At 27.0% G+C, this 14,974-nt stretch overlaps 1 protein-coding gene across 1 annotated transcript; it reads left to right on the plus strand.

Moving 5' to 3' along the window:
* The first annotated feature begins 668 nt into the window (after positions 1-668).
* On the plus strand, positions 669-14,974 carry LOC126903459 (synaptic vesicle membrane protein VAT-1 homolog-like). Its single transcript, XM_050681605.1, has 9 exons — positions 669-1,100; positions 7,733-7,862; positions 11,937-12,152; positions 12,776-12,918; positions 12,976-13,079; positions 13,160-13,215; positions 13,276-13,470; positions 13,608-13,800; positions 14,018-14,974. The coding sequence occupies exons 1-9, from the start codon at positions 868-870 to the stop codon at positions 14,050-14,052; spliced, it is 1,305 nt and encodes a 434-aa protein (XP_050537562.1). The 5' UTR covers positions 669-867; the 3' UTR covers positions 14,053-14,974.

Genomic DNA, 14,974 nt, shown 5'->3' on the forward strand with positions numbered 1-14,974 from the left:
AAAAAAAAAATTGTAAGTTTTTTTGGGATTTCCCGAATTTATGAGGAACGAGAATTTTTTTTTAATTTTTAAGAGTAATTTCTTCAACTAGAAACAATTTGTAATATTTTGACGTATCGTTTATTAAGATCGATACAGTGAAAGTTGAAAATAAGTAGTAACAAACAAACGAAAAAATATAAACACATCATAGTAAAATTAATATTTTCTCAGCTTTAAATCGAAGCCAATATTCTAAAATATATAGTATTTATGTTATCTACATATATCGTACCTTGTATATATCAATTTCTGATATACATAGGCGGAATCGGGTAGTTTAAGGGGATTTAGTCCACAAAAATTAAATTTTTAAAATACATTTTAACGATATCCACAAAAAGTTGCTATAGCTCTTCAAAATTTTATGAAAATTATATAGTGTTCAGTAAATAAGGAAATGGGTTTCTATTGTTGTCATTGTTTATAACAATTGATATTTATCCTTACTTACTGAATACTCTATATGTATTTTTATACAAAAAAAATTTGTTTCATAAGTTTTTCAATATTTTCAAAAAAAAAGTTTGCCTAAGACAAATATTCGTCACATTATATTATTTCTGTTAAAGTGGTAGCACTGTTACTTTTAATACGATATAGTTGCGTTGTCGAGAGGGTGTATGCCGATTACCGGCAGTCCCTCTTGTCACTGGTTCGTGTTCTGCTCTTATAGTAACGCTATCGGTGCATCTATACGTTGTCTACTGCTCCTCAATCACTCCACAATTAGTTTCGTCTTGTAGCTGTTAATTATTTTTCTTTGACTATTAGAAGTAATTATTTATTTTTTATCTACTAAACCGTGCAATCGATTTACTGTTAAGCATGGCCGAAGAAAATGCAACAGCTGCTCAACCCGAAAAACAACCAGAAACAACCCCAGAACAAACTAAAGCTGAGGGAAATGGCAAGGCCGCGGCTGCTGTCACCGAGGAACCGCCCAAAGAAATGAAAGCTGTTGTGCTAACCGGGTTTGGCGGCTTAAAGTCAGTCAAGATTTTGAAAAAACCTGAGCCCATTCTAGGCGAAGGCGAAGTTATCATTAGGGTGAAGGCATGGTAAGTAATTCTAGTGTTTTACTTAACTATAATAAGGGCAACACTAACATATGTTAGCTTAAATCGTGCGCGCCCGGCTTTTCTCGATCATAACTATCACCGGTTTACTGTATATAAATAGAATTGGAAAAGTACGTTCAGATTTTATGTAAACATAGAAACATATAGTTCATTAGTACTGTAAAGATTACTGCGTGTTATCGTCACGATGTGCAATAAAAGAATTTTTAGGACGAAAGGTATTAAATGTACGTCTTAGAATACGCCCAAATTGAATTGTTTACATCATTTTCATGTTGTAAAAACACGGGAATTATTTTGTTACTGTCCAATATTATCTGATCATAAACGTACGGACCTATTTTTGTTACTGAATTTTATTTTAGCAATGCGAAATACTATTCATATAATGTTAATAACTGCCACCCTTAGCAAAAACACCGCATGATGTATGGCAACAGTAGCAGCTGCTGCAATCGTGTCTTCACCTGTTTGTGTCTAGATGTTTTTTCTTCGTATTCTATTCTTCTGCGGCTCATTGAATTTACGTCTTTGATTATTTATCGTTACTTTTAAACGATATAGATAATCATTTTTGTTTCCAATTAGTAATCGTTAATTATTATTGTTATTTTATTTGGATCTATTTTGGCAGTTCATTTTTCAGATATGTAATTAAACAATTTAGTTTATTGTATTGATTGAAAATCATCTAGTAATATTTACCTTCTGATATTAGCCTGAAGGATTTTTTTTAATATACAAGCTGTACATAACATCTAAAGTTTAAATTTAAAATTAAGTTCACTAGATAATCGAGAGTGTTTCAATTAAAAATGGAAGTATATTTCATAAAATCTATAATGATAGTTTAAAAATATTAACGTCTATCCTAACGCACCTTTGTAAATATAAACTGATTGCAAATCCAGTAAAAACATGTTCAAAAATATAAAACATATTCCTAAATGTATGCAAGTGTGTACATAATTTAAATGTAATCCCAAATGAAAAATAATGTTTTGTTCATGAGCGTTCATGTAACTTAATACTGATCGGCTATCCTTCGGTCGTTATTATTTAAATTTTGTAAAACTGAGCACATTCGTATTTATATTAAAGTCGCTTGCCGTTTAGTTGTTCAAACCGACCAAATAATAATTGTATTAGCCTTGAGTTTTAGACAACCTTGGAACCTTCACGACCATATGTTTGATCGAAAGTAAAATTTATTTGAATCAAAGTAAGTCATATTTTGACTGGCAAGACCCTACCCTCCTATATAATTGTTGAATTATTAAATAAAACAAAAATAAGTAAACCATTATTTTGACCAATGTATGAGAATTTTTGAAATTTAANCCTACCCTCCTATATAATTGTTGAATTATTAAATAAAACAAAAATAAGTAAACCATTATTTTGACCAATGTATGAGAATTTTCAAATTTCATTGAAGATATTAAAAAACCTCATTGACTGTGCGTGTTAGGTCATTAATCTATGAATTAGAATGGTTTTTAACCATTCTAATTTTTTTTTAATTAGTTGACGCATTTTTTATCTTTTATCGAATTGACACCCCAGTATACCCATTTAACAACGATAATGAAAATTTTTTCATAATAATGATGTGTGTAAACAAATTCAAAATGTATTGACTACTATTATGTAATCAATGATTGTTTAAATTATTTGGTCAGTTTCTTTCTCAGTTTTTCGAGTGCGATGTATTCACGTTCGTGTTTATTATATTGACCGGATGTTATATATTTATTGTGTTGCATTATTTTTAGATTGAATATACAAGTAAAACTCGGTACAATGTTCATCTAATAAAACGGTACACAACTCTTTTTTTATTTTAATTGTCCGGTAACCAAACATGAAATGAAATTTAATACACTATTTGCCATTGCGAAATGCATGTTGTGCGCACCACAAACAAATATATCGTCATTTGTCTTTCAATTAAATGTTATATATTTTTTATTCAATATTAGTCATCGGGGAATACATGACCTTCAGTAAATTATTAATACCCGCATTTAAAAGTTATAAATAGAAACCATTGGAGGTGATCAGAGGGAAAGTAATCGTTGAGGGTGTCGTGACGAACACGAGAAAATCACTTTTGGAAAACAGGGCGTATGTTTTATTGGGACGACGGGTTGGGGTGAGCATTGAATTCTACTGACCAAACCTGGCAACGCTGCCACCCTCTTCCCAGTCTACGAGTTGACTATGAACGAAGAAACACGCAAACACATGTTGCAATAACCAACCCCTCCCTCTTATCTCCTGTTTAGCTTTTGGCCAGTGCCTTCGGTTGCCGTCGGCTCATCTCCGTCTGACGCGAAACAACGTGTGGGCAGAATCAACAAGTCCAGTGTTTATATGTAATACTTTCTATTGACTTTTCCGTTGTGTTCAATCTTGTTAACTCAATGGCAACGGCAATAAAAGCACACTAAATTGATGTATTAAAATTCGAGAGGTCAATGGTCTTGTATAAATCACTAATTCGATAGATACTTCTGACCAATTCAAAAGACAATAATTGTTAGTGTTTTAGTTACACACAATTTTTAATTGTGTTAATGTCAAAAAGCAGTTAAAATATTGTCGTTATTAATGCTTGAATAAATTTTAACGGCAAGTGAGGGGAACGCCGAGAGAAAACAATTCTTATGTAAATTATTGTTTTTCCATTATACTATTGTTGTTTCTTTAATTTGTATTTTCTTCTGTTTGTGTTGCACTGCCCTATGTCAAATTTTGTAATCATGTGCCAACTGCCGATTGGTAGCGTACACTAAATGATCAGTCCGTATTTGTCAACATGTTATTAATTTTAATAAATTATATATGTTATCTGAGCTATGAGTAAACTTGTGTAAAATTGATTAAGTGTTTTAATTGATGAGTAATAGATATTTTATAAATAAAATGTTTTTTATTCAAATAGATATATAGTTCAAGTGTATATTTAATATTGTTCAATCCATCGTAATAGGACAATGATATAAATTTCATAAAATATTTCCTAAAGATTAATGAAGATAACACTGTAAATTTTCTCTTTGTCTAAATAATCTGTAATTGACTCGTTTTATGTTGGCTTAAGCTAAATAAAAATTTTAATGATTTAATCGTATACAAAATAAAAAAGAAATTTGGAGATTATTTTCTTCTAACATTTCAAGGACTAAACAATAATTTATTAACTCGTTTTCAAAAGTTTTATTTTTATTAAAATTTTTTGTGTAGAAAATTTAAGTAGGGTTTTTAAATAACGCACATTTATAATGAAACACACATAGATCAATGAACAGGTATCTACAATTTTTTTTTTTTGATTCAATAATAATCTGTTTTTTTTTAACATCCTGGCGGTAGTGTTAAATTAATTTTTACTTTTATTGTACTTATAATTTACAGTTATATTCATAATATTTATTATTGTATAACTTTAGAAAACGAGGAAGTTGATCTATGTACTAATCAATAATAAAAATCTTTAAGAAAATTCCAATAATTTTATACATAATAATCAACAATTTATTTAGTTTTTGTTGAGATATAATTATTTTGATATCGAAGCCTTATATTGTCAGTAATACATTATAGTATTACAAATTGGTTATAACCTTTGGGCATCGAATATGTAATAATGATGACGATTTCGAATGTATATACTCAGAGGCGACAATGCGATATGTTGTTAAATGTAATTATCAATTAAATTTATTAAAACATTATGAAAATATGTAGTTAACTATGGCATTAATATTTTTTTGTCGATAAATGTTTTAATACGTGTTCAAAAATATTTCCTTTGTTAATCATCAATATTTTTGTTCATTGAATTCAGAAAATTATAATGTTATCATAATTGTATTAATAATTTGTTTTTATGAAAATGATTAAAACAAAATTTAAAAAAAACAATCGCTTTGCAGTAATAATGTAATGGGATTATTTTTTTGCGCGAAACTTGTTTTCGACGAACATTTGGTTGTTACAATAACAATATTGTGCGTATGCACGTTGTCGATGAATTGAAAAATCAACAGCAGCAAAAATGCGTATGGTGCGAATACATTTCAGACATAGGTGTAAAAAATGATATATTTGTATATATAATGATGAATACATTCGAATTGTTTTCAACAGCCACGACAACGAAGCTTTGTTGAGTAGTACGTTATAGGTATTGTTATAATAATGTCTTTAATAAAATAAATACAGACTAGGTGTTTGACCCAAGAGCTGTTGTTAATATTTTTTAATTTTACATTATTATCGTATAATAAGAATAGTATGATAATAAAACAACGATTTTTCATAGGATTTCGTGTGTTACGGAGCCGTTTTTATTTTATAGTGTCGTGTCACACCACGTGTACAAACATAAAAGAATATTTTTTAACCTGCACTGTATGTTGTGTACACCATCCACAGCGGAGGGTGAACGTGTATAATAAATATATACACGTATTTAATTTTATGTTAAGTTGAAGACAACGATGAGTTGCTGTTGTGTTTCAGTAACAGCAGTGGCGGCTTTTATCAATGTTCTCTGCTAATGCATTGATATTATTCTTTATTATTATAAATTATAAATAGATAATATCAGTGGTAAACAAACCTAAAACAATAAAAATACCGTTTGTTATAACTGATGAACGCACAATATGACCTTTTGATATGCGCAGTTTCTTATCGACGGCTGTGTTCCTGATGTTAATTACTGCGCGAAGGGAACATTTAAAATAATTATATCATTGGATTGTGTAATAATTTTCATTTGTTTATGTATCGATGGACCAGAACGGTTTCTCATTTGACGAGAGAAATCTGCACCTGTCATGCCGAGAAGTGATCTTGCTAATTTCATGGTGTACCGTTTACCCATTTGTGTTTCCCTTGGAAGCAATCCAGTGTTAAAAATTGTATCGCAACTGTGCTGCACAAACGCAGTAGCACGTCATTTTCTAATTTCTCTTTCACTTAAACGTTATTTTTTCTTGTTACAATTTTGTATGAATCATATCACCGTTATAGTTAAATCCAGTGGCGCCTAAAAACATCAAAAGTAATTACAATTGGCTATAGATACGTTTCGAGGAGAAGAACAGAAAACGTGATCGAATGCAGTTTTATTATAATAAAACGTAAAATTGAGTTAGACCGATGTATGAGTCTCGAGAGACCAATACAAAATATTTTTATACTTAAATAGACAATAAATGCGTTACCAACCCCCTTACCATTCTAAAACTAATCGTCTAGTAAAATAATATCGTTAGGGTTTTATTTCCCTTTTCTGAACAATAAATATTCAAATTATGCAATAATCGCATTTAACTTTTTATGTTTCAACTCGAATTCTATTTGTATAGACCAAAGACATCTTCATGTTTTTTCTCAATTAATCACCAGGTGAATACGTTAATTTTATTTACAAAAAAAAAAAAGAAACAAATGAGTAATTGATGTGATCGTTAATTTGATATTTAAAAATTCACTGTCACTTTGTGTTATAATAAAAATTAATGTGCTTTTAAATCATTTTGAAATGCTAAATTTCTCCTTTTATTTATCGGTATATTAATTATAAAAATTATACAAAATATTGAAGGTTGAATTCATTTTGTATTCCATCGCCTTTTACCTCGTTTTTTTTTTTTTATTAGATTCCTAAAAATAGTTCATGTATTGACGTGTTAGGGTTGCTATTCCTTTATGTCCTAGTATGTCCATGTGCATGACAATAATATGTTATAACTTTGTGATGAGGTTGAATGAATAAAGTTAGGGCGAAGCGGTTGGCGGCAATCGCGTTACGTGACGACAAATCGCGCCTTAAGTCTAGACTAAGCGGCGTCGCAGCTAATACGTTGCTTGCCACTGGTCGTTTACATTTCTGTACTTGGGGTACTAAGAACTTTTTGTGTTTGATGTTCTGATTTCGAAAGCATTTTAATGAGTAACTATCGTCTGTTACGCATTTTAATGGAAAAAACACCTTGTCTAAAAAACCTAGTCTAATAAAAAATGTAATTTTCTCTATCAATTACTACCGAAAATGATATTGTAGAAATTAGTTTTAAGTATCAATATTACACAAATATTTTTATTACATTAAAAAGATATCATTATTATGTAAGTATTATTTAGAATTGTACAATTAAATACATGTGAATTTTTAATATCTTCAACGACATATTATGTTAGATTTCATGTAAGTTTGTTTGGGTATTGTAATATAAATGTAGTGATATTTTGATGTACACTTCTACCTAAAATATTGGTTTAGAGTAACCAATGGAAGGCTTAACTTTTATAACCCCCCTTGTATACGTCTCTTACGGCATGTACATACGTATATAATGTATGCTATTTATGCCTACTGAGATTAGGTAGGGTTAGTACATCATTCTAAGTGAACACAATTTTAAAATTCTTGTTATTCAACTATTTGACAATACCTTATCAAAAATAATACTTATTTTTTATACTACAAAATTCGTATTTTATTAAACAATTATAAATTAACGTAAATTTTATTCATCCTAACGTTTGCCTTGATTTATTTTAATTTTAATTATATATATATATTTTTATAGTGGTCTTAATTTCCAAGATTTAATGGCAAGACAAGGTGCCATCGAATCACTGCCTAAAGCCCCATTTATTTTAGGTTTTGAGTGTTCTGGCGTCATTGAACAAATTGGCGAAGGAGTTGAAAATTTCAAGGTAAGAATAATAAGTTTTCTTAATTTTTGGTATAAAATTTCAAATGGAAAAAGTAGCTAGTAGTTTTGATTATGTTCATGAAACAAACAATAGTCTAACAAGATTCTTTGAATGGTCAAATGAATAACAACGTAAAAATAATTTGCTATTTGAATTGTTGTGCCCACACGTATTCCAGACGAAAATATGTATATTTTTTTAAGTAGTAATTTGGCATATCCTTACTACACTAAAGTGTACGAATTGTGCCTTATTTGATTTTTTTTAATGAAATTTCTGTCTGTTGAAAATTTGTTTTGATAAAATGTGATGATTTTTTGTTTATATAGTGGGGCTTTACTGATATGCTTTTGTCTGTTACTAAGTGTTTCATAAACACAATGTTATCTAGACTCGGTAGCAGCGATTAATTCTTTAAGTGACTATCGCACGACTTAACATATTATTATTACTTCATTACATTGAGCCATCCTTAAAAAGGGGCCCAGATGTATCAAACATTCTGTGCACAAATAATTAAACCTAGCCCGCATTGGACTGCAATACTATAGTGTTCAATTTTAATTCAATAATCATATTATATACAACTGATTATAGTGGTGGTATAACTGTTTCTAATAAAAAATAATTTTTTAATGGACCGTTTATTATTATTCCTTGATGGTAGTTTGTATATAAACTTTAGTAAAGAAAGATTATTTCTCATAGCTATCGGGTTAAATATTGCTTCGACCCGAAACATTAATAATATATAATAAAATAATGTATCACCCAATAGAACTTCTCCGTTATTATTAAATGCTAGTCATTGTAATTATTTTTTATTTATTAACTAAGATTTAAAGTTGTTTAAGAAGTATTTTCTGATGACTTCTGACCTTTCAGAAATTTACTGGCATCATTTATTAGAAATTCTTACTCGGAAGATGTATAATATTAAAATTAGAAGGTCTTTGACATATATGCTATGTAACACTATAGGAGATTAATACTCACTTATAGTAATACCTGTAATAATCATCACTTACATTCTTAAATTCCAAAAACTGCACCGTAAGTTAAGGATAGGGTTAGAAGCGATTTTTAAATGTATTCATAGGTATAATATATCAATAATAAAACGATTGCACCCTTACAATACTTACAAAACAAAAATAATATTGGCTTAAGCATATTGGTATTTGATGGAAATCCTGGGTTACCCCTCTGAACTGAGAGCTAAACTTAAAAATACATTAAGATTGATTTTAAGTTTCGATGCAAAGCTGAGAAGGTATTAATTTTACTATACGTCAAAAGATAACAAATTGTATCTAGTCGAAGACATTACCTCGAAAATTGAAAAATATTCCCTCGTTCTCCGTAAATGGGGGAAATCTCCAAAAAACTTACAAATTTAAAAATCACTAATTTTCGACATTTTTTCAATTTTTTTTTTTCTTAAAACTGCCATAACTTTTTTAATAATGACCGAATCAATATAATTTTTTTTTTTTTGTAAAAATTTGACCCTTTACCAGCCCATAAGGAGGGTTTCGGAATGGCAATTTTTTTACACAAAATTAACTTAAAATGTTCCGAAAAAACTGACACTTTTATATATATATATATTAAATTAAAGCTTATGTAATATACTTTAATTAAAAAAAAAATTGACATCTGGATTCCCGTATTCAAAAATATGCTATTTTTGTGTTAAAATTCTGGGTTTTGTATTTTATTTTAAAATACCTTACAAGGAGAGTACACTGATTTTCATAAATATTATATAAATATATTTGACATAGCATATAAAGTTAAACTTATTTTAATTTTTTTGCTACTTTTTAGTCTAGAAAAATTACTTTGAAATTTGAATTAGCTTAGATTCGATTTTTTCAATCTCGCAAGTTGAAATAAAAGTTATGGTAACAAATTTAACTTTTTTTTATTATAATCTTCACAAAAATCAACTGTATGAATAAAAAAATTGGTTAAATATGTTATTTTCATTATTTTTAACATATTAAAAATCTAAATCAGTAATAATTTAAAATAATTTTTTTTTTTTTTTTTAAATTATTTTTCATATGTAAATACTTATTTTTTACTAATTATTAATAATTACAAAAATTAAAAGTGATAGAAAAAGACTATTTGCAGATTTGAAAACAGCGCGAAAAGTTGAAAAAGAAAAGTATATTTTTGCTTCAGATGAAAGTTCCTTGTAGTCCAATGTATTTATTCATAAGATCAAAAAAATTTTACAAGTACTTTATTATTTCTATAATTTTTCCATAAAATTTACAACACTAAACTATTTGAATATCAATTGTATACAATATTTAATTACTATAGTAAATATATATATATATAAATCAAATAACCCATAATTAGGATATAATCAAGGAAATAAGAGTTTATGTTGCTTTAAGTATAATCCACCAATTTCTTATGATTAAACATTATTTACAGATTTGCATAGAAGCGTTTCTTGTGATAGTGATTTTAATTACTGTCAGATATCGTCTATACTTGTCCCAACTATGCCACGTCCATACTGTATCGCAACCCCACTGTGCTACAGTTTTTTTTTTATGTATGTGGCTGCTTTTTTTCAAAAAAGATTTCTTTCTTTCAATAATACGTCAAAAAATCACAAATCGTATCAAATTCCCTTGTTCTCTGTAAATGAAAGAAATCTCCAAAAAAATTACAATTTTTAATATCCGTAAATTTTGAAATTTTTTTCTTAAAACTACCATAAATTTTTCAAAAATGAACGAATAAAAATTATAATTTTTTGTATAAACATCATACGTATTTACCTTCCATTTGATATTCATTTTTTGAAAATCTGAAACTTGCTTACAGTAAGTGTTCAAAATAGAAACTTATTCACAAAATTCAATGTTTTCATTCAACTTAATTTTTTAAAGTTTTCCAGAAATACTGCGTCCTTTAAACACATGTTTAAACTAAAGCTTATGATGTTACGTACTATATATTAAAAAAAAATTTTTGTTCTGTCGACCTATCTTCTATTTGATAATGGTTGCCGTAATTATAATACATATGTATTATAAACAATATGTATTCATATATTACACTTATATATCACAAAATTTGTAATTTGATATAATTGAGGAAATATGAGTTCATTTTGCTTTTGAAATAATCCACCAAATTCTTAAAATTAAATATTATCTACAGATTTACATCAAAGTGTTTTTTATGATAGAATTTTAATCATTGTCAGATATTATCTACACTTGTTTCAACTATGCCACATCCATACTGTGCTATCGTTTTTTTTTTTAAGAACGATACCTACCATATTTTTTGTTAAATGATTTTTTCATAAAAATGTACAAGTAAAATATTAGGTTTATTGTAAGAAAAAATGTTAGGAGTAACTTTTGAAAGTTAAATAGTAACCTATAATTATTTTTTACTATTTAATGAAGAATGGTCTAAATAAAACGTTGACTAGTTGATAATCAGTTTTATATTACTACTTTTTGAGCTAATGTACTTTTTAGTTTAGATAAAAGGGGGGATGTGCAACGTTGAAGAATTCTTATCTGTGCGTCATGGTAAAAATAAAGGGTCGCTAAACTCCTCTACCCGTTTCCCACCTTTTCTAAATCTTTAATTACTAATATCTCAAAAAGTAATTTTATAAAACTGGTTATTGACCAATCAATATTTTATTTAGACCATTCTTCATTTTGTAATAAAAAAATAATTATAGTATAATATTTAAAACTAAATCAAATATTAATTTGTATATTTTCATAAAAAAAATCATTATTTAACAAAGAAATGGAGGAGGATATATATCTTAAAAAATCTCACTGTTAATATATTAAATAATTTATTATATATTACATTTTTAATAACCTCCTCTATAAAAATTTTCATAATCACCTCCGAAAACTTATTGAAACAACACCATTGATTTAAATAAACATCACATTTTATAATAAAAACAATTACAATTACATATTTTTCTTCCTAGCAAATTATTGCGAAATAGATCAGGGTTCTGAAAAAATATACATTTTATAAAAAAAATTTTATAATGTGGTGTAGGTTGGAGATCGTGTAGTCGCTTTACCTGAGTGGCGAGCTTGGTCCGAATTGGTGTCTGTTCCAGCCAAAAATGTGTTTGGCATACCGGATAACTTAACTTTTATTGATGCCACAGCCTTGGCCACCAACTACATAGTTGCCTATGTCCTACTATTTGAATTAGGTGCCATTAAGCCTGGTAGCAATCTAATTCTACATTCAGCTGGCGGAGGAGTGGTAAGTATTTAATTCTATTTCCTAACATCAATTTTCTTTTTTAGAGTAATTTTAAAATGAAAAACTAAATTTAACAAATCTGATTAATCATTTTATCGTAATGTTCTCTAAATGAAGAGTGAATGTGTCAAACATGAAAAAAGTGAAAAATTGTTTTATTTCTGATTTATGTTCTATGTGCCAAAGGCCACAATCTTTTATGTGTTTCAAATGTCAATTAAATTTTTTACTTGTACAAAATTGCATTCATAGATGGTGTTTGTTGTGTGAGACATGCCCATGTTACCATTGTTTTTTGTGTTTTCTGAGCAAATATGTTTTTGGCACATAGAACGTTTGACATATTCATTCTTCAAATAATGTATATAATATTTTTATTATTGTTTATTAGATAAAATTTAAGATGATATTAAAAAAAATTTTGAATAGTAAACATTTTATCATTGATCGTGTAATAATTGTAATTTCATATAATTTTCTGTAAATTCTGGAAAGCACGTCAAATGTAAGGGTTATTCCATCCTTTCTCCATATACTCTCATGTTTTTCAGATATAACATATATCTGTTTAAAAAATTAATATATTATGACATATATTTAATAATCAGTAATATTATTTTTAGGGTCAAGCTGTTGTTCAACTCAGTAAAACAGTAGAAAATGTTACTGTTTTTGGTGTTGCATCCAAAACAAAGCATGAAGCACTAAAAGACACAATTGATCATCTTTTAGAGCGTGGAAGTGACTATACTTCTGAAGTTCGAAAGTAAATTTTTTTCTTTTATGTTGGTTAGATTTTTTAAACAAATTTTAAATATTTTAGAGTTTCCCCAGAAGGAGTTGATCTATTTTTAGATTGTGTTTGTGGTGAGGAGTGCAGCCGTGGATATTCCTTATTAAAGCCTATGGGAAAATATATTCTTTATGGTAATCTTTTAGTGTTTTTAAATATTTAAATAAAAACTCAATGTAGAATGTATTGTAAGATAATATTTTATTTGAAATAGGATCATCTAATATTGTCACAGGAGAAACAAAGAGCTTTTTCAGTGCAGCAAAATCTGTAAGTATAGTATAGAAAAAATTTTTTTAATCAAACTAATAATTTATTTTCTTATTTAAGTGGTGGCAAGTTGATAAAATTTCACCATTGAAATTATTTGATGACAATAAAACACTAATAGGATTTAATTTGAGGAGATTATTGTTCCATCAAAGTCAATCTACATATGTCGCAAATATTTTCGATAAAGTTGTTGATTTATGGAAAAATGGTAAAATTAAACCAGTTGTTGATTCTACTTGGGCATTTGAAGATGTAAGTATATTAGTAATATGATTTATTTATTTTTAAAAAGTATTAATTTTTCAATTAAATTTCTATGTTTGATTAAATTTATAGCTTACTCTTAAAGAATATTATTTTAAATTGTACTGTTCAATATAAATCTATAGGTTGGTGAAGCTATGCAGAAAATGCACGACAGAAAAAATATTGGAAAAATTGTATTGGATCCAAGTTTAGAACCAAAACCTAAACCAGCAACTCCAATAAAAAGCAAATCAAAGAATTCCGATAAAGAAAAAGAAAAGAAAGAGGATGATTCTGCTAATGGTACTTCTACACCAGAAGTTACTAGTCCTACAAGTATGTTTAAATAACTATTTATATGTAGTAATATGGCTTAGCTGAATAAATGGCAATAATTTCAAATTTCAGTAGATTTTTTTCCTTACATTTATTAGTTAAAATTCTTTTAAAATATTTTTATATTTGTACTGTCTTAATTTTTTGATATCTTATTATATATTATTGTAACATTTTTGTAAACTTTGCTTAATAAATAAATTTATTGATTTTTCAGCTAAAGAAAAAGAAGAAAAAAAGGAATCTAGCTAAATACTACGGTTAATTTATAATATTCAAAAAAATATAATTATTACCTACTTATTTTATAAATATAATATTTAAATTCATTATCGCTTCTTGTGTTGTTTTAAATACATCACAATAAATTATTATTCAAGCATTTTAGCAATATTTTTAATGTATTTGTTCCAATCATTATATGTTTTATTTTAACAATGAACTTAATGTTTATATTTAATCATAAATTATTTTATACAAATATTTTCATTATAATTTTTAATGTTATAAATTATTTTATTTTTTCAACAATTAATTGTTTATTGTAATTTATTTGAACTGAACATGTACCAAATATTTAGGTAATCCTATATGTTATTTTTTATATAATTGTTTTGGTTCATCTAATTCATAAATCACAATACATTTTTTTATTATACTATTATTAATTTTAGCTTATACTTTAAGTTTTATACTATACTAAACAAATTACATTTTACGAATATTTATTTTTCCATTATTTTTTTATACAATTTTTAGGCATGAATTATCATAGAAACTTAAAATATTACATATTTTTTAATTATATCTTATGCCAAAATATTTATATTTGATATCATAAGTATATAAACATAATTATAATATTATCTCTATGATAAAAATTATTCTGTTTAAAAATGTTCGAAATTAATGTGTGAAATATATTTATGTTAAATTACTCATATATTATATATAATGAAAATAAATTAATCAAAACTGGCTACTATGTATATAGGTTTAAGGATCTCTATTTTAATTTTTTGGTGTGTTGGTTGCGAGTTTTATGATCGTGTAATGTATATCTAAATATTTTTAATGATTTCAGCCAAATTTTTTATTAACTAAACCCATATACAGCTGATAAACATTGTTTAAACTCATAAAAGTTGTGAATAAAAAAATGTTTTAATGTTAA

Source organism: Daktulosphaira vitifoliae, unplaced genomic scaffold, assembly GCF_025091365.1.
Source record: "Daktulosphaira vitifoliae isolate Bord-2020 unplaced genomic scaffold, ASM2509136v1 Scaffold_4, whole genome shotgun sequence".
Lineage (NCBI taxonomy): Eukaryota > Metazoa > Arthropoda > Insecta > Hemiptera > Phylloxeridae > Daktulosphaira > Daktulosphaira vitifoliae.